The sequence below is a fragment of the Neolamprologus multifasciatus genome, chromosome 9, assembly GCF_963576455.1.
Source record: "Neolamprologus multifasciatus chromosome 9, fNeoMul1.2, whole genome shotgun sequence".
Taxonomy (NCBI): Eukaryota; Metazoa; Chordata; class Actinopteri; order Cichliformes; family Cichlidae; genus Neolamprologus; species Neolamprologus multifasciatus.
Window position 1 is genome coordinate 26,551,637 of NC_140447.1, and position 19,911 is coordinate 26,571,547.

The 19,911-nt window shown below is 39.0% G+C and overlaps 1 protein-coding gene and 1 long non-coding RNA gene across 3 annotated transcripts in view; one reads left to right on the plus strand and one right to left on the minus strand.

Moving 5' to 3' along the window:
- The window catches only part of LOC146511685 (cadherin-12-like), a 113,201-nt gene that overhangs the window by 60,395 nt on the left and 32,895 nt on the right, over positions 1 to 19,911 (minus strand). The window contains exon 2 of the mRNA XM_085171606.1: positions 16,644 to 17,054. Coding sequence (XP_085027732.1) covers positions 16,644 to 16,889 — 246 coding nt within the window. The 5' untranslated portion in view covers positions 16,890 to 17,054. The remainder of the gene's footprint in view (positions 1 to 16,643; positions 17,055 to 19,911) is intronic.
- Positions 3,914 to 19,911, plus strand: part of LOC146511686 (uncharacterized) — a 66,768-nt gene continuing 50,770 nt past the window's right edge. For both annotated transcript variants that reach the window (XR_014875907.1, XR_014875908.1), the window contains exon 1: positions 3,914 to 4,009. This is a non-coding gene — a long non-coding RNA (uncharacterized LOC146511686). The remainder of the gene's footprint in view (positions 4,010 to 19,911) is intronic.

Here is a 19,911-nt window from a genome sequence, read left to right on the forward strand (position 1 = left end):
TGCACCTAGATGCAATAGGTTTCCTGATATGTTTTCTGTCTTTATAAAGTATAATTGGGCTGTTTTATTTTCCTTTGTTTATATTCTACTTTGGTTTAAGCCATTGTGCTCTTACTTTGGCCATTGTGCTTGGCTGTGCATTTCATCATTTAGTAAACCTGCCATGATGTTGCTGGCTGCGGTTCCCTGCTTCTTGTCTCCGCTGTTGTAGGATGCATCAGGCTCTTGTAAAATCAGCTGGGCAGAGAGCTTCCTCTCTAATTAAACTGTCTTCATCACAAAATCTGGGCAGCACTTTTTGGAGCAGTAATGATTACAGTTATTTACCATTTTCTGATGCTATATGTAACACAGTACCATGTCTGCGTGTTAAACTACATTCAGATACCCTAGGGTATAAACACAGTCCTTTGTGGATATACGCACTCTTATGTGGAGAATTGTATTTTGTTGAGCCAAATGAAAGGCAGCCATTTCTTGGGGATCTTTTGACTGACAGCAGTATGGTTTAAGTGGTGTTGCCCTCAGGTGCTCCCCAGGAATTTGTGCTTCAGAGTTTGCTGGTCTTTAATAAAACACTGTGTATTCTAGTACCTGGTGTTTTAGTTGGACAGTAACAAAGCATCAAGAAGAGTACAAGATGAATAAGGGTTTTGTGTAACTATGGTTCATGCATCTTTCACCTTCTGTCCTGTTTTGCAATCTTGTAAACATTCAAAATCTATTCAAACGGTTTATGAAATCACTTGTACTACAGCGGATTTCCAACTGTGGGAAGGTGAAATTAAGTTAATAGTGAACAGCGAGGGCTTGAAATACATATTTCAAAATTGGGGAGGGAATTCTTCACTTAAATGTTTTCCGCAAGAGGGTTTTCGTACACACCGTGAGCTTAACTAAAGATTTTATTGCCCTATCCTTGGTAGAGATTGTGTTTTGATTGTGCTTTTCCTTAAACTACATGATTGCTGTAACATCTGCTCTGTTTATATTTGCTTTGGGAGTTTTATATTATTGCATGGCCATGTCTCCATGGCATTCTGCATTCTTTCACTTTTCCTATAACTATCACCACATCAGCCCTGTGTATATTAGAAATCGAACAACTCATTTCACCATTATAAGTTCAAACCAAGGGTATAATCTCAGGCAGCTAGTCTGAAACTTGTTTTAGGACTGCTTAGGAACAGGAAGACGCCATCACCAAACTGCTGGGAGCATGAAATTATCCAAACTGTCTTGTTAAGCTGCAGCATTAACAGTTCCTTTCACTGGAACTAAGGGGTCGAGCCCAACTCCTGCAAAAACAACCCCACACAATAATCTCCCCTTTACCAAAACTATACTTGGCACATTGGAGTCAGACACGCACTATTTTCCTGGCATCGCCAAACTGAGACCACTGACATCAGATTGCCAGTGATATGGTATATCAGAGAACGCTGCTCTAGAGTCAAGTGGCACCATGCTTTACACCACTGTACCTGACGCTTTTTGTTAGTGTTGGTGATGCATGTGACGTACATTCACGACTGTTCCCAATCGCTTCAAATTTATAATAACACCAATAACAGTTGACTGTGAAATATTTAGCAGTGATGAAATTTTAGGACTGGACTTGCTACACATGTGGCTTCCTATTACAATACCACAGTGGAATTCACTGAGCTCCTGGGAGTGATCCATTCTTTCAAAAATGTCTTTCTGCATGCCTAAGTCCTTTATATTACCTGTGCCCATGAAGGTGACTGAAACACCTGGATGCAATGATCTGACGTACGAGTGAATGCTAGGGCTGGGTATCGTCACTGATATCTATAACTGATTCGATTCACAAGATCCCAATTTGATTCAATTTTGACTCAGACAGTCAGAAATATCATAATTCTGATCATTCATTAGTGTATGAATGATCAGACATATTCAGATTTTTATATCCATGTATAAAAACAAAGTTGACACTTCATCAGAGGTGTTAGCATCACAGCAGATGCCTTTGTGTTAAAGCCACTGAGGATCAAACACGGAAAACCATGAAGAAGATTTTGCTGGCCTGGCTTTTTATGGCAGATAACCAACTTAAACATGTTCCACAGGAAATCAAAACAGAAGAAAACCATGAATCAACATATGAACATTACCTGATGCTGCTGAAGTGAAGCAGGGCAAGGTTACAGATATTTTGTTGGAGACACAGCTAAGCGTTTTGCAATTTGGCATCATTTGTTAAAGTTTAAATGTCTTTGGTATTGAACAGCAGGAATGAGGCTTTCTTGTTGGAGGTCATTTTTGGGGGGAAAAACAGCTCCCGAAGGCACGGTACACAGCGGTAGACTGGCGCATAATCAGCACGAAAGCACAATAAGCAAGAGAATAATGCAGAAAATAGAGATTTTTGATGGTAAACTGGTCTCTAAGTACACTGACAGAGCTATGCAGGAATAAAAGCAAAAATAAGAGGGAATTCATAGCAAAGTTTTTCAAACGTGAAGCGTAGTGTTGATCTTCTTTTGCTGCTGGTTCAGTGAGTTTTGTTTGGAGACTGACGAAACCTGCAGCTTCAGAATCTGAGATGTCGGCTTTCAGGATTGTGTTGTTACTGAAAAATACATTTATATTTAAAAATCAATTCAGGTTTTAATGAATCGATATGGCATTATTCAAACTAAAATCGATTTGATTTTTTAAACCCACCCCTAGTGAATAGCTAGTGAATATCTGTACTTCCTATTAGAGGTGGGCTTATCAATCCAAATATCAATACCAACTCTAGTATTGGTATTGGATCGGTACTAGCACGATTGGATTGATACTTTGCTTTTATCCATTAAGTTCAGTATGTAGCCCACTGAACTGTGTTAATTATTTCTTTGCAAAAAATGAACCTCAAACATGCACTATAAAAAATGTCTGAATGTTTTTGTGCGCTTTAGAGACAGAAATATTTACATCGCAGGTCAACAAAAACCCAGTCTCAAAACACATGAAAAGCTGAACTTGTTGTGTTAACTAATTATTGTGGAAAGTAACAATTACAGTGATATAGTGGTGATTAAAACTGTGCAGAATTTGCAAACTGGGAATTTATCTCATAAGTCATGACACCTACTCTCCCCCAATTAGCTGACTGAATAACTTAAAATAATTTGTACTGATATCGGCAATCCTGGCCCTGTATTTACTTGGCATTGGATCGATACCAAAATTTGTAGCGTGGCACAGCTATGTTTTTGTTGAAATGTCCAGGCAAGTATATACATGTTAAATGACAAGATACCTGTTCAAATAGCATCAATTAACAAACAACTTTAGTTCTTTTTAAATTTCTTTATGGTAATTCTTCATAATTAAACAATAAGAGCAAGTAGTCTGATGTCCTGTAATTATTATGAAGCTATAATCTGAAATACAATAACACATTAAGTTTTTGTACAAAGTATCGGTATCGGATCAGTATCGTCGATAGCGCCGTGAATTTGACTTGGTATCGGTTCGGAAAGGAAATCCGTGGTATCTCACAAGACTACTTCCTACTCTTTACATTTTCAAAACAGGTTCTTAACTTTTGCTTTAATGCACTTGAGAGGAGTTATTTTATGTCGCTGCTGGTCTTCAAACCGATTTGAGCCTAAACAAATCCTGTTCGTGTATTAATCGCCAGAGGACGTCGCATAAAACGAGATGACGTGTGCCAAATTAAGGGGCTAAAAGTGGGCTGGTGTTTTTATTTATTTTTTGCCACAACACTGGAACGACTAGCCCTACTGAAGAGGACCGAGCATAAAAGGAGTGACCTTTTTAAGTGTCAGGTAATTTCAAATGCAATTTTTCTGTCAGCTCAACAAACGTCAGCAAAGACAAACTGTTCATGTGCGGTTTGTCGCACATTGCGTTGCTAGCTAAAGCCGCTGTGTTTCACAGGGAGAGAAAAGAAAGAGGCTAACTTCACTCAGAGATGGAGAAAGATAAGAAAAACAGGACAGGAGCGGAAGAAGATATATATTTAAAGGTAAGAACTGCTCTGTGGTATCTGATAAAGTGGAAAATTAAAGCTTACATGTAAGTCCTCATGTTTTTAAATCGGATATTGGGTCTGTACACGTGACAGTATGTTTTGATTTTTTTCATATTGTGGAACATGCTGTAAATCAAACTAGACTAATTGCTATTTAAAGGTTGCATGAAAATCCTGTGCATAGTGAGGGTTAAACAGGTTAGTTTGCTGTACTGTGATGGATTTAAAGTAAAGAACAGCGGCTGTGTTTTTATGGTCAGAGTTACAACAAGTGTAGCAGAGATTCATATGGATTTTTGCAGATGATGCTTAGATTCACTGACTGAATTCCACCGTCATACCAACTTAAACTGTCTGGAAAAAATACAGCATAAACAGTGTACTGTCAGTGAGGATGGAAATCGGCCAAGACAACTCATGAAACATCCGCTGACATCTTGCTGAATTCAGTTGTGTGCCTCCACAGAGAGAAGCAGGTCAGCCGATCACAACCTGTACATTAACAAAATCTACTGGAGCTCTCAGTAAAAATTACTGTGAGAGCCTTTTCCCCACGCTGAGCCACTACAGCTAATTTTTTTGGACTTAAGTTTTTCCATTCCCATCTCCTGATATTATTTTATCATTATGTTAATACAGCACACGGTTCAGTTAGCTTTGCACAAAAATAGAAATGTCCCCCAAAGAGCAACTTTTTACTTTCTTACTTTGATTACATTTGAGAGCTTGTACATTTTTACTTTTGTTTGAGTAAAGAAATTGAATCAGTAGTTGGACGCTAACTGGAGTGGTTTTTAGCACTAGTATCTGCACTTCTTCTTGTACCTCTAAGTATAGAGTGTCTGTATTGTTGCCACCTCTGCTGACAGGAAATGTACAGGGTCGCACTCAGCACAAACACCCGTGTTCAGTCATCTGCAGTCGAATACAGGTTCTGCAACAAGCAATGTAAATATGATAATGAATTTTAAAATAAGTGTTTTGATCACACATGGATCGCGCATTGTGATTGCAGTTACATAACTTTATCTGCCACAGTTCCAGTGAACAAAACAGAGAGCACTTGAAGTCTGTAGTCAGTAGTGCTGAGCCAACATCTTCACACCACCGTCTCTTACAGTGCACTGTTTCAGATTGCTTAAGGTTGTTTAGTTGTTTGCGATAGCTTCCATGTACTCTACTTTGTGATGTGATGGTGTTTAATCAATATACTAATGACTCAATAGGCTGCCTTGTCATCAGTCAACACAGCACTACTGTGGGCGCGTTCATATTTTTGTGTCCTATTGAGCAAATAATCACATTGTATTTATGAGAGTTTATATTTAATTGTCATTTAACTAAGAAGAGAGTGGGGGAAAAACATGCCTCTTCTGGGTATTGGCATAAAAAGAATATTTTTCACATTTGTAGTTTATTCAATACAAGTACCCAAGAGAGGAACCTGCACATTGATTCAGAGCTGCAGAATTGGAGATGAAAAAGAAATGCAAATGCAAAATGAACAAGCACGTTGCCCCATTAATTATAAGTGAAACTTGACTGATATTAATTAAAAATTCCATTGCACTAACAATGGTAATCAATTATGCAAAGAAAGTCCATTAATAAGAAGGGCGATACATGCTTTGTTTAAGCTATAAAACACCCACAAGACAAGAGACACGATCGTATCCATAACCTTTTTAACAATGGCTTTTTAAAAATAGAGACGGGGAAATTCCTTCCATTGTTGTAGCACGGTTACAAGTTACAGTTTTCAGTAATGCCATTATTTCATTTGCACACATTAAGTAGACCTCTTGATTCTTTTGCTTTGATGTAGTTACTTACTAAGGTGGAAAGTTTTTTGTTTTTTTTCTTGTTTGTTTGTTTGTTTTGTTTTTGCTTTGTTTGCCTTCTCTCACCCCAACCGGTAGCAGCAGATGGCCCCGCCCCTCCCTGAGCCTGGTTCTGCCGGAGGTTTCTTCCTGTTAAAAGGGAGTTTTTCCTTCCCACTGTCGCCAAAGTGCTTGCTCATAGGGGGTCATATGATTGTTGGGCTTTTCTCTGTATCTATGAAGCGCCTTGAGGCGACATTTGTTGTGATTTGGAGCTATATAAATGAAATTGAATTGAATTGAATTGAATTTTATTATTTGCTTCGAGCCCTGTGTACAGGAGCTGCATGCTAAAAGATCTTTTGTTAAAAGGGTTGGCGTAATAAGCAAATGCTTCAGCCAATACCTTTTGATTAGCCTTGTCTCATGCTTTCTTGCTTTGTGGTAAATCTTTGTTCTGTCTTCACTGAGATATTTGAATGCTAATCAATAAAAACATATCACACACAAAAATCACACACAAAGTAAATTAACGTGTGGAGAATGAGTGAATACGAGCTGGCTTGTGATGATATCCTTCCTCTCCATTTTTTCATGTTAAGCACAATTAGTAAAACTCTCTGCTCAAGGTATCAGGTGACACGGCAGCTATAAAAAGAAACTGCTCGTGTGTGGAGCTGAAATGAGATTCCTGTTGCCATCCGAGCTCACACTGTCACTGCACTTACATTTCATTTGTTTACATTTCAGTTTTTTTCCTTTAGTGTTCACAGATCGTCAGACAAATGTTTCAGTGATCACGAAGCAGTTCAGATTTTGTTGGCATAGCTTTTAAAGGGGAAAAAAAAGATCAGATTTAGGGTTAAACCTTTAAGTTCCACAGTATTGAAGAAATGATGAGCAGCCAATGCGCCAGCATTACTAAGGCAACTACTCATCTATTAATCATCAGGGCAAAATACTAATATTGACTCAGACTACTCAACTACTAGCAGAAATGATGGGAAACGGTAGCTCATCTTACCGGCTGTAAAATAGTCACATATTTGGAATTTGCCTTGCAGTAAATTCTTGACTGTGCAAGAGGTCGGTGATCCCTGTTCCTTTTAGGATTTGCAGTGCATGGTTCCTCATTGGCAATGCAGTAAACCCTGCATATTGATTAATTTGAGTGATTTCGGAGAACGTAACCAACCTCTGTAGAAAATGCTGTAATTGGATTTCTGCAACCAGGATTATGTGGAGCTCCTCTAAGGAATGCATATCACAGCCACAACCCTTTGCTGATAGCGAGCCAACATTGTTCCCTGAATGGTCCAGCAATCCCGCACCACTGAGTGCATTTACAAAACTGTAAACAAGTCTGAAAAGAGTTAGAACGTACTTGCTCTTCTTGCCTTTAAATGCAGTTAAATGTCTCAGTGGATTATTCACATTTCGTGGTATACAAGCGAAACATGCTTCCTGACTGGTATCACAAAGCTCTTCTTTGCATATTTATTATACTTTATATTTATTAAATAAATTGATTCTAATTCATATTTAATTGTGGATTATGCTCTGAGCAAGACCAGGCCATATTCTATATGTCACCTGTCAGAATTTATACTGTGCACTGTTAATGAGAGTAAAAAATTCCACTGCTCTTATGCGCCCCTGTTCTATTGCTGCCTTGTATTCATTAGATAAGGTCTGAAACCACCATTCAGTTCAGCCATTCAACCACTGTCCTAGCAACTCAGGAGTATGATGACAGTATGGCAGTCTGTTGGCATTGGGGTACGTCGCAGGTGGCTTGAAGTTCGTGTATTGTCAGGGCGCATGATGACTCCTGCTTGCATTGTAAGTTTTTGCAGGTAATTTGCAGCGGATGGAAGGAAAACACTATGCCAAATCCTGCAAGCTTATTATAGCCGATCGATACTGGCCTCCGAGCTATTTCTTTGCTGCTGACAACTCAGAGCTCCCTGTCTGGTTTGTGTCATACCTCAGTCAGGTAATGGGGACGAAAAGCTAACAAAGAAAAGATATTCATATAGGAGGCTATACTGGTAGATACGCAATCTTAGAAAACACGTGTGAGGAAGGGAGAGAGCGAAAGCAAGAGGCGATAACAGAGAGACAGATATTGTCGTGGGTGTGCGGCAGCAGCAGTCAGAACTGAGACAACTGCGTTTACCATTTGTAAATGGGTCAATTGTAAATTGTTTTTGATGTAAATGTTTCCTAGGCCAAGAATCTGAGGAACTCGTGCTGAGATTACTGGTTGTATACAAGGCTACCTTTTGCAAATAACATTGTGCAGTACTGATTTTTTTCTTCTTCTTCTTTTTAAATAAAACATTGATATATATGATTCTGTTGATCCCAGATAACACGGTTAAGGCTGCATTCCATTTCCTCATATCACACATGATTAAACGATATATTGATGTGCGATATGACATGCACAATGCAATTTTCTGCCTACAGTGCCAACGATACTGCCCATCAGTGTCATTGTAAACATAGCAAATGTGGACTATGGTATAAAGTGATACTGATTGGGGCATTAGTGCACCATTTGGATATATGGCCCAAGCAATTCAGGGGAAAAAGCCCATTACCCATGAGGACAAAATATGTGAAATATATATTACTTTGGCAGGACAGATGAATGGCATCATTAGCTTTTATTTCAGCTGTTCTTTTCAGAAATCTCGCAGCATTCATCACTAACGTACATTACAATTGTAAATGCTCTCAACCTCTTAATATGTTGTAACGAGCAGCTGACTCACCGACACACTCCATGCATATTCTTCAGGAGAGCAATCCTTTCAAATTATGCAGAATGTGACAGTGAATTAAAAAGGTGGCGAACTTGAATTCAGAGGTGAATTCAGAGACGGGTATTCTTGAAAGACTCTTCAAATTGTAACTTTCCTTAGCTGTTGATCGCTGGCTACCAGTCTTCATAGCTTCATGCAAAACAGTGTTATGAAGGCTGAGATTTTTGGAGTTGAAGTTAATTATCCGCTCGCTTGCCTCGTAGTCAATCAAAGTATTTTATCCCAAGTATTTTACAGCAGTGGCTGTCATCATCAAATGATGTAAACAGGTTTGCTGCTTTTATATGGCCGTCTTCAGGTTTTAGCTTTACAGCTTAATTCCCTAGCATTTAAAACAAACTGTATTTAACAGCGTGGAACATACTATCGCAGGGTAAGGCTTGTAAATTTCGTATGGTCAGCTGATGGAATCGCTCTCTTTGTTGAGCCTGGTGCATAAGTCTTGCTGAAAAGGTTTTTATGTCCTTCTTATAGGTCCTCATTGAAAGATTAAATTGCAGGCTTCACATCAGTAATAAATCTCAGCCAGGTGTGGGGTGGTACTGGGAGGTAGAGCCATCAATAAAAAGAAGGATGGTCATTCCTTGTCAGGCAGGAAACAAACAAGTTGTGGGAGAAACAGCTCTGCCCTTTCTAGGAAAAGAGGCTTATTGACTTATATGTAAATAAGTGACCTTTTGTCTGTGTGTGAAAAGCAGGGCATTGGGGCATGTCCTGCATGTCTTTGCATGCACTGCATATATTTTTTTCTTCCCTTGTATAGGTTGTAAATGTGACTCTTTAAATTGATCGGCTTTCTCTTTAACCTTCAGTGCCGTTACGGGTTAAATGATTGCTTTGTGCCACGGTGTTGCTGCGGTTTTTAAATTTAATTTAATTTTTTAATGAAAGAAATTCCCTGTCTGCTTTTTCTTGCCAAGTGTATAATTTGTTGAGTATCTTTTGAGACTGTCATTCCATTGTTGTCATTTTCTCATGACTTGCATAAAGAGAAAATAGTGGATTCCCTATCATGTCTATTTTTTTGTTAAATTCAGGCCTGCACTGGTTTTCATCTTCAGTACAAGTGGTTAATTATCTCTTAGAATGAATACATGGTAAAAAAAATCCTGCATGTGAATCAAGTTTGCAAAAGCATCCACTGTCACAAGCTTTATACTGTCATTTTACAGTGCACTGCTTGATTTTTTTTTGAAAAACAACAACAAAAAAACAATTCAGGCGTACAGTTCAGATGGATTTGACAACATGAAAACATTTCTTATCTGGGACCAGTACTCGGTTACAATTCTTAGATAATGTTGCACTGAAAAAACTGAAAACAAAGTTTTTAATTTAGTAAAAATCTCTCTTTACCTTCCTCTAATTGTATATAATCATATTGTCTTGAGCATCCATATGCAATGCAATATAAAGTACTCACAATATGCACGACTTTATATAAAATTGGAGCATCAAGTTAGAAAAATCCCAGCAGTCTGGTTGGCACAAATAAGAGATACATTGGGTTTTGATTACATCTCTACTGTTAAGTATTAATTTGTCATTCAAAAGACAAGTGCTGTTTAAGTGTATTCTGAGTTGCCATATTATTAAAAATCTTAGGGAATTGCTTCCAACATCCATAGCCATCAAGTTTAAACAGAGAGTGACATGATGTCAGAGGAAAAATCTCGAAAATAGCTCCCGAACTCATTGGAGAGTTTAATCGAGAGTGAGAGGAAGCAGTTTGACTTGATATGCAGCCGCGCTGTTAATAGTTTTTTACGTCAGATAATCACTGCTTGGCACACGAAAGGCCTCAGCATTTTCTTATTGAGGGTACAGAGGGTTGTTATATTAACCCCCACGAGCCCTCCGGGCTTCGTTGCTAAACTGCAATAATGATGCTGTCAACATGAGTCTTAAAATTTTCTTCACGTATATTCTCGAGTTAAGTGCATGGTTAGGTGTCGTTAGGATTTTATTGATGGTTGCATTGAACGGGGTGCAGCTTATTGACATTAGCAGTAAATTTATCACTATGCAAATGCACATTTAGCGTTGCGTTTATTAGTGATCATGCCTTTCTATCGGTTATAGTTTAGCGATAGAGATCAATCAATTAATTTACTATTTGCTACATTGGGTCAGCACATGAAGTTCCCCTCCAGCTCATGTTTTAATTGCACTGGACTGAAACATCGAAACAGCCAACGCATCAGATTTAGGAAACAATTTGCAATGTGTGCCAAACATTACAGCAGTTATATCAAGTTGTCAGCAAGAAGATGACGTGGCCACCACAGCTGGTGTTGTAACTGTCCCTCTGTTAGTGACAAGCTCTACCTGCTGGTGCAACTTAGTAATCTGAGTAACTGTCTCTGCAAACGTATTGTCGGTGCAGCGTTTTACTTTAACTTTGAGGGAATGAAACCACATTGATGATGCAGTCTCATTAGTAGACAATTACACTGTGGAAAGCTTAATTTAAATTTAGGTGCCTAACCATTCAGTGAATGAAAAGTGCTGTGAAAATACTAATAGAGCAGCAAAGAAACAATGTTGTACAAACAAACGCTGACACAATACTTTATGTGCTATCGTTATAAACAGCAGAGAAATATATTTGTTTTACTTTTATGTTTATTTATGGCATTAAAGCTTGTTTCTTCACATTGCTGAGAACAACCTCACCATAAAAGTGAACAATGAGCATGACACGTTAATGTGGTTTAAAACCTTTAAAATATCCTTGGCAGACTATGTTTCCTTTATTTACACTACAAATCAAATCTGGTATTAAGATGGCCCTTTTTTTACTTTTTCACTCTAAGTGCATCTTTAATAGAAAAAAGTCCATTGTATGTAGAAAAGTAAAAAAAAAAGCAAGAACTCAGAGCATTTGTTAATACAGTGGTTCCCAAACTTTTTTTGCTGGGCCCCCCTTGTTTTACAAGAAAAATGTTCGCGCCCCCCCTCGCGCGCGCACGCACGCACGAACACATCCTCCAACCACACACACCCATATTTTGCTCCATTGCGGTTTATTTCTCACCTCAAACATTTAGTAAACAATTAAGCAAATACAAGTAATCTGCAATAAATTACAGGTAGTAAGAAAATAAACTACTAACTCTTTTATGCTACATCCACACCTACACGGGTATTTTTGAAAACGCAGCTGTTTCGTCCACGTAAACGGTGTTTCGAATCACCGAAAACTGAGATTTTTCAAAACTCCTTTTTTGCGTTTACGTGTGGACGAGGAATACAGAGTTCCTCACTCAACGTCAAAGGTATGTGCCTTTTTTCACGTCACGCTGTGTGCACGTTATTGTTTACATGAGATGAATTGCAGAATGGCAGATAGAGACGAAATACTGTTAATCTGACTGTCTGCCTGTTTTACATGCAGTTACTGTCCCTCCATTTACAAAGGCAGAGGCGTCACGGTGTAATTATTTTACATGTAGTTGTTTTTTTCTGTGTAATAATATTCAACATTGCATCAATACATTTTTCAAAAAATCCCTCTGCAAAATGGGTTCAAAAACATAAACAACTGTTGGATGCTGTTTGTCCGTGATTTGAACCGGGGAACAAATCGCTGCAGGATCAGCCTGATGTTATTTGTATCCCGCTGTAACTTTACTGTATAAAGAGCTAACATCTCCAACATGTCAGGAGTAGTTAGTCATTACAACAAGTGTTTGTGAACTAAAAATCAAGAATGTGGGATCCTGTTTGTCCGTGATTTAAACAGCCCAGCGCTGCTCCCAACGAAGGGAAAACCAATCCTGCAAGGAGACCTACCTCGGCACTTGTGCAGGTGAAACCAAAGGGAAGATTTGCTTCACCATATTTTCTAGTCTTTGGCTCAGAATGAAGTTGGTTTGGAAACATATTCAGCGATGCTTCATCTCCTGCTTTGCGTTTGTGTGGGCGCCCCGTGCTAGCAGTGTCCAAGCGTTGTTGTTTTTTTTTTTTCCTCTTTTCATGCCGCGCCCCCCCTGCAATGGCTCTGCGCCCCCCACACTTTGGGAACGTCTGTGTTAATATAAGCAGTTGGGACTAGTAGTAGTAGTGCTAAAGACCTTGCTGAATCCTGTGACCTCACTTACACCTCTGGGAGAAATCGGGGTAATTAAGTAAGTAGTGGAGGTGAACCTGCAGTTGCGACTGTAGCGTTTCTAACATTCCTCTCACGTTTAGTGTCTCCTACCTTAAGTCCCCGAGCATGTAGCTGTTAGTGTTGGAGTGTATAAAATCCTATCTAAATATTAAGATATATGATGTGTATAATGTAGCTCTGTGGTTCTTTTTTTGTCACACACATTTATACAGTTTGTATTTTTAATTTAGATGGCATATATTAAACTGTATATAAGCCGGAGTGTAGATTCATTTTCTTTACTTTGTACTCATCTGATAATAACAGAACAAGTGAAAATGCAGACATGGCATATCTTTCTGCTTGTGGTGCAGAAGAAAAGAAATGTTGCTTTGCTTGCACTCATTAATCCAAAATAGATCAGGCAGCATTTGATGTTTTTGTTTTTCTTTCATGTGTTTTTCTTCTGCCCTTTACAGACAACCTAGTCTCACAAATCTACATACGTCTGTCTCCCAGAACCTTGTTATTTATTTTTAGTATTATATCATGTTTAAAAGACCTTCTCATCAGTTACTCTAGCTAAACCTTATGTAAGCCACTAAGACAGGCCTAAGGTAAATTAAATCAAGCAAACTAAAGCTGGACCAGTGAATCATCTTTTTATATCAGTTATATCAGGTAACCGTATCCATCAGTCTTCTTCTGCGTATCCGAGTCGCAGGGGGCTGGAGCCCATCCCAGCTACCACAGATCGCCAGTCTGTCACAGCTAACACATGGAGGGACACTTACAGTCACATACGCACCCATGGCATATTTAGAACCACCTAAACCCAATAACTGGACTACGGGCAGAAGCCAGAGTACCCAGAGAGAACCTTGCAAACATCTGAACTCCACACAGAAAGGGCCCGGCCAGATGTCAGGACCTTCTTGCTGTAAAGTAACGATACTAATCAGCATGCACATGCTGCCCCAGGTAGAAGTACAGAAATGCCCAGTTAGGTTTGTTGCATCATTATTAAATGGATTTGCAACTAGGAAAAATAAATACATTTACCAATATAATGGAAGAAGCAGGATATTCTAAGATACACAAAATGATTTGGTTATTTATGTCTGTCAGATGCTTTGAAACATGAGTTATTTTAGTGGGAATAGTCAAGCAGTAAAACCAGGTAGAATTGCATGTTATCCAGTTATGTTTGTGCCGATTGCATTGGCGCTGATATTGGTTTGGTGAAGTCTAAAACTGAGGTGGGCGTGTTCTGACAATCTGACGTACAGCAAGGCAGATGTAAGCACAACTAAATGGTATCCCGCTGTGCTTTAACATCTTCCTTCTCCACAAACAGCTGGTGTGTTCAGGCAAAGGCACTAGTTAATAGGCAAACTTACTGATCCATAACACCAGTACTGGCAATGTACTCCATCATCTGTGGTTGTCCCCATTCCTCGTCCGATACGCGTCTGCATTCTGTGCTGTCAGAAATACACCTTGTTTGCAATGTGACTCGTGTTTTGTTTTGTTTTCTTATTTATTGGCCAGCACTAATTAGTAGTGATTTGGCTGTCATAATTACAGTTGGCAGTGATGCATTTAATGCTCTCGAAATAGATTTTGATTATTGCTAACAGGGTCAGGATTTATTAGTGTTTGTCATACGTCTCACACAGGCATGGATGCAAGTCGTTCTCCTCCTGCTGTCAGAAGTACCTTTTTCTGAGCTTCCTCTGCGAGCGCTGTTCCTACAGTCAGATCGTGCCATTTAAACTTTAAAAGAAAAGATTAATTGTCTGCATTAATCATGTTCTTGATAAATTGGGGTGCAGCATGTAAAATTCTGAAATCTGCCTTGCTATGTACAGAGAATAGCTTCAGGCTTCATGGTACATACAAGTGGACCTCATAAACTCAGAAATGAATACTTCAGTGACCACAAAACTGGGATCCCCCCCCCCCCTTATTAGTCCATTGTTGATAAATCTCTTATGACAGCATTTTTAACAATCACCTACTAAAGTATAGCGATTGCTGTATTCAGAATTCAGTTCAGCTCCTGGTTCCTTTTCATGTTCCATTCTCCTCTTTGCTTTCCCCACATTTCCCATATATCTCTGCTGCAGCGATCAAATAAAGGCAAAACAACAAAAATAATAATAAACACAAAAAGTAATGAATAATAACAGCACTGTGTATGTTATATACCTAAATAAATGCCGGGTAACATACACATAAACCATGTCTCATTAAAATACCCTTTTTGAGCTATAGGTGTGCATTTGGATAAACTAGTCACACGTACACTACTTGTGTTTTCTATGTTACTTAGCATGTGTTAAAAAAAAATACCCCAAACTGCTTCAGCTGCTTCACTAAATATTTTCCTCTTGGGTTCTGTTGCCTCTCTTTAGAGGCTGTTGTCAGATAATTACTACTTCAATTGGTCCAGAAGGACACTTCTGCCACAGAGGATAAAACAAAAGTGTCTTGAGCTCCAATTCACTGCAGGTCACTGGCTGGAAATCATGAGTACACTCTAAAGTGCAAACATTACCACATTAGATATTGATGTAATATAGAACACGTGTTCATTGCAGACTTATGGTCAATTATAGTCCATTAATGTGCCCTGTAAACAAAGCTGCTTCCTAAGGTCCTTGAACCCTTTCACCTACATCTTTATCTCTTAGTATGCTCTCTGTTTGAACATTTCTCACATTACCGTTCAATATGATATCACAGACGTGTGTGTAAACGGTAACCCACTCCAGCGTTCCCCGTGCCATTTAACAGTGTACAATAAAAAGGTTAAGATTCAAAGGAAAATCCTCTCCCTTAAGATTTTCCCGACAAAGGTCCGAGGATCTCCAAATGCTTTTTATATGTTGAAGAATCAGTCAATTATTTTGAAGAAGAGCAGCCGCCCAGGATTAAGTGATTTAGGAGTGCAGTAGACAGCTGCTTCCCTGTCCCTGCTTTAGCCTCAGAGACTTCCACAAACAGCGTGGCTTGTCAGGGCTGATTGCAGTGGCACTGAGGCAGATAAGTCAGTCTTACTATTATCCTATGTAAGCTGGGAGTGCCAAATTACAACTTTAGCCTTAAACCCCCACAGAGTTTGCTTACGAATGTCTTAAGCCAGAACAGTGAATAAGAAATCCTGTGCTAAAAAGCGGGGACGGCCAAGGTTTGAGGTGACACAAGAAGATGCGAGTTTTATGGGATGTATGTGTATATATCTCCGTCTGGTTTCGGATCAGGCTGTTGGGTCTCTGCTGTCTTTTTATTGCTGTCAGCATCTTCCGTGGCTCATAACTATGATGTTCTGACAGCTTTACAAGGACTGTAATTTAAATTTATTTCGACCACACCATCAAACCTTTCACCACTTCAGTGTCATGTGTGGCTGGTCTAACATAGAAACCTTGTGGCACAGCTCCATTATCAGGTCTGGATTTTTTTTCTTGCGTGATGCTGGTCACATCATAAAACACTAAGAAATGGGAGCAGATTTACAAGCCTTAGGAGCATTATTAGATTAAAGAGGTAAAGTTCTTGGGGATGAATGAAAATAGGCGACTTCCAGTATTTGCTGTTACTTGCATAAGTACATGGTATTAAAATAGTCAATAATTAATTACATCATCAAGGAATAAAATATTTCCCATCTGAAATACTGGTAGTTTTAGGGTAGTTTTATAGTTACTCTAAAGTTGAGGGTTTTTTTTTCCAGTTCCCTTCCTCCCATTTTATCTTCCTCATGTTCTATCGCTCCCTCCATTTACTCCCAATTCAATTTCTCCTAGGCTCCTTACTATGTGATTTATGACTTCTGCTGCACCATAAATAACAGTAAAAAAAAAATAATTTTTTTTTACCTTGCCCACATACTGCGGATCTGACCCCATGTACTCCTCCAGTACAAAGAACTGGTTCCACACCCAGCCCCTTTTGACCCGCTGAAATCCAGCTGCCCCATTCCTCATTGGGCCCACCAAGCTCCTGGTGTGCTCCCTTCCCGTCCTGCTCCGTCCCAGTGGTGGTAAAGGTGGACGTAAATAAGAGACCGAACCCTCGTCGACAAGAATCCACAGGAACAGCAGCAGGCAGTTCCTTGTTAGCATTGGCGATCTGTGCGGTTCAGGTCCCCAAGTTAAAGTCCAGTGACGAGAACTGAGCCACAGTGAAACAATCTGCGATGGCGTGTATGGGAAATGGGTGAGTTGTGAGACTCTGCAGCTCTCCCGGGTCTGTCAGGATCCCTCTTAGAGAGTTGTGGAGCTCATCACCTGAAGGAAAGAAAACAAATGTTTAGTCAAAAAGATGTCCTTATCCTCCACACCTGCACCAAACCGTAATAATACAGCATTAGTATATATATTTTTTTTAAATTCTGATTAGAGACAGTCCAGGAATGTCTTACAGCACTTGTGATTATCACAGGTTGATATGAAGTGCTGTTATCCTGCTATTCATAAATGTCAGTGAATCGGTAGTACAGCATCCCCCAACCTCCATGCTTTACTTTTTAACTGCACAGTGATAAATGAGACTACTTTGATTCTCAAGCATAAAAATAATTGTTGTAATTATTTGCCTGGTGATAGATTACCGCTACACCAGACGGTTCTTATTGATGCATGCACTAATTATCTAGACTACTCATCTCTTTAGTGAAAACTGAGACTTTATTCCTGCTGTCAAACCACTGTGTCACTGTGCTGTGGACCTGTCACTGCCATGATTTCCCACAGAAGTTCAAAGTTATGTATTATTTAGTGACGCTTTAATGAGAGGTTGCTGATTAGCTTTGTTTTGCCTCACAAACCTTGTCTTAGTATGAAACCCACTGAAACTTGAAAGTTGAACTCTTTACTGAAAAAAAAACAACCTGACAAACGTTGCACGCAGCCATCTGAAAATAAAATGTGATACATTGGCAGTTCATATATCAAATTGACATGTGTATTGTGTAAAATGTCAACATGCTCTCAGTGATTTCTTTAGGATACGTTGCTTTCTTTCAGACATCGCTCTTATGTGGAGTGCATTTTGACAACTAGTGGCCACAGGAGATTGAACCTATTCCTGTAGTGTGTCATTTGACAGACATGTATTGTACAAAAGTGGCACCTCATGCAGGAGATATTCATTATATATATATATATATATATTACCACTCAAAGACATCTAATGTTAGATTTCATTAGAACTTACAGTATATCCAAGAGGTTTTGTTTGCAAAAAACTCATTAGAAGTTCATTTGATCTGATTTTGCATCAATGAGTGAAGGAAGAATGTAAAAACGGTTAAAACAATAATGGTTGTGTTGTGGTCTTACTTGTGCTATAGCTCCAGATGTAAAGTATGAACAAACCTAAACTGCTTGGTAAACACAAGGATTTAAGTTGCTTAAATATTTATGTTCATAAATTATGTTAATGAAAATGCACAGACTGTGTGGTGAAGAAAAGTAATTCCTAATTTTGCCTGTCTTTCTTAGAAAAGGCTAAACATCGTGAACTATTACAAATTGTTTTGACCTGTACGTCAGTGCATTGGAGAATTATTTTACATGTATGTGAAATCATTAATATAAAGTACCTTGCTGATCACACGCCCTCTCTCTCCCCCAAAAGTAAGTTACCACGTCCAACAGTGTTGAGAGCATAATCTGGTGACTTTAACAGGGCAAACGGGTGCGTAACGAGACTTAATGCTGATACATGGACACTTGTATTGATTAAACAGAGGAAACTAGAAATAAAATCCTGCCTCTAATTCAAGCCAGTTTCAAATAAAACCTTTCTTGGTGCAGTTCAGGTAAATAATGGCCCTGCAGTATTTGCAGAAATATGGCGTGCAGATTTTAGATAATATTGAAACGACTCCACGGTGCATTTTTCATAGTTTTTCTGACCGCTCAGCCCCTGTGGGATACTTTAGAGTGTTGATCTAACACACATATCCACCAGTCTTAAATAAACAAATGAGAATGGAACACAAAAACATGACCGTTTGTGTGTGTTTAGAGATTATAGAGAGAAACAGGATTGCAAAAGTACATAATTTAGAAACCCCATTTTTGTCTGCGTATAGACAGACATAAAAAATACACACTTTCAAACTAATTTACTTGCAATTATGGATGTCAGGTGAGTCTTTTTTTTAATTATTATTAATAAAAGGACTGAAATGGTATTGTAATTGAACAATCACTCATTAGACCATTGCACAGAAGAGAATGAAATATTACACAAGGAGCCTAATTTGTTAAGCTCATTCATTATTGAGCAAATGACTGTTGCACCGAGTGTTGCTGTTCACACCTTGTTTGCAATCTTGACTACCATATCAACACTCACGCATTCAACTCTGGCCTTGTTACAAGACACTTAATTGTGCTGAAAACAAGAGAAGGCAACCACAAATGGTTGGAATGAAGAATGGAGCTAATGGTTTCCACACCTGGTTTATTATTCCTCTTTCCCTCCTAATACACTTATAAGCTGTACAGTAATGGAAGACAGCGTGCCTCTAATTTCATAACTGGAGCCCTCATTGACATCATTGTCTTTGATTAATTATACTGACTTGGAACATCGGCTTCAGAAGAAGATTACTTCAACAAGGTTATGCGGGGCAACTGGATCCATTTATTCTCTCTGTCACGACAGTATCTTAAAAGTCAAAACTGATCTGCAAAGTTCTCTGTGCAAAATTGGCAGGAACTGTCTTGACATGGGTCAGACATGCCTCTCCCGCAGGTCACTCCTCATTTAGCATCGACATAATGGAAAATGACTGTTCCCATAATTCCTGGAAAATCACGATCCTCTGCCACTGTACGGTCCTGGGAGGGCTCGATGCATATTTTATGAGATAAGTTAATTAGCATATGTCTGGCTTCGGTTGTGAGCCTTGACCCAGGTGTCTACTTCAGATAACACAACGCAGTAGGCTGACAGTGTTCTCGCACATCACCTTCAATAATCAAACAACATATGGCTGGCCGATCTGCTGGTGCAGATTACCACCCACAAGAAACTCCCACAGAAAGTTATTAGTCGTCAAGGCTGCTATAAACATGACAAACGAATAAGTAGGCATTGACTTTCAGAAAAGAGGGGAGAAATGAGTCATCT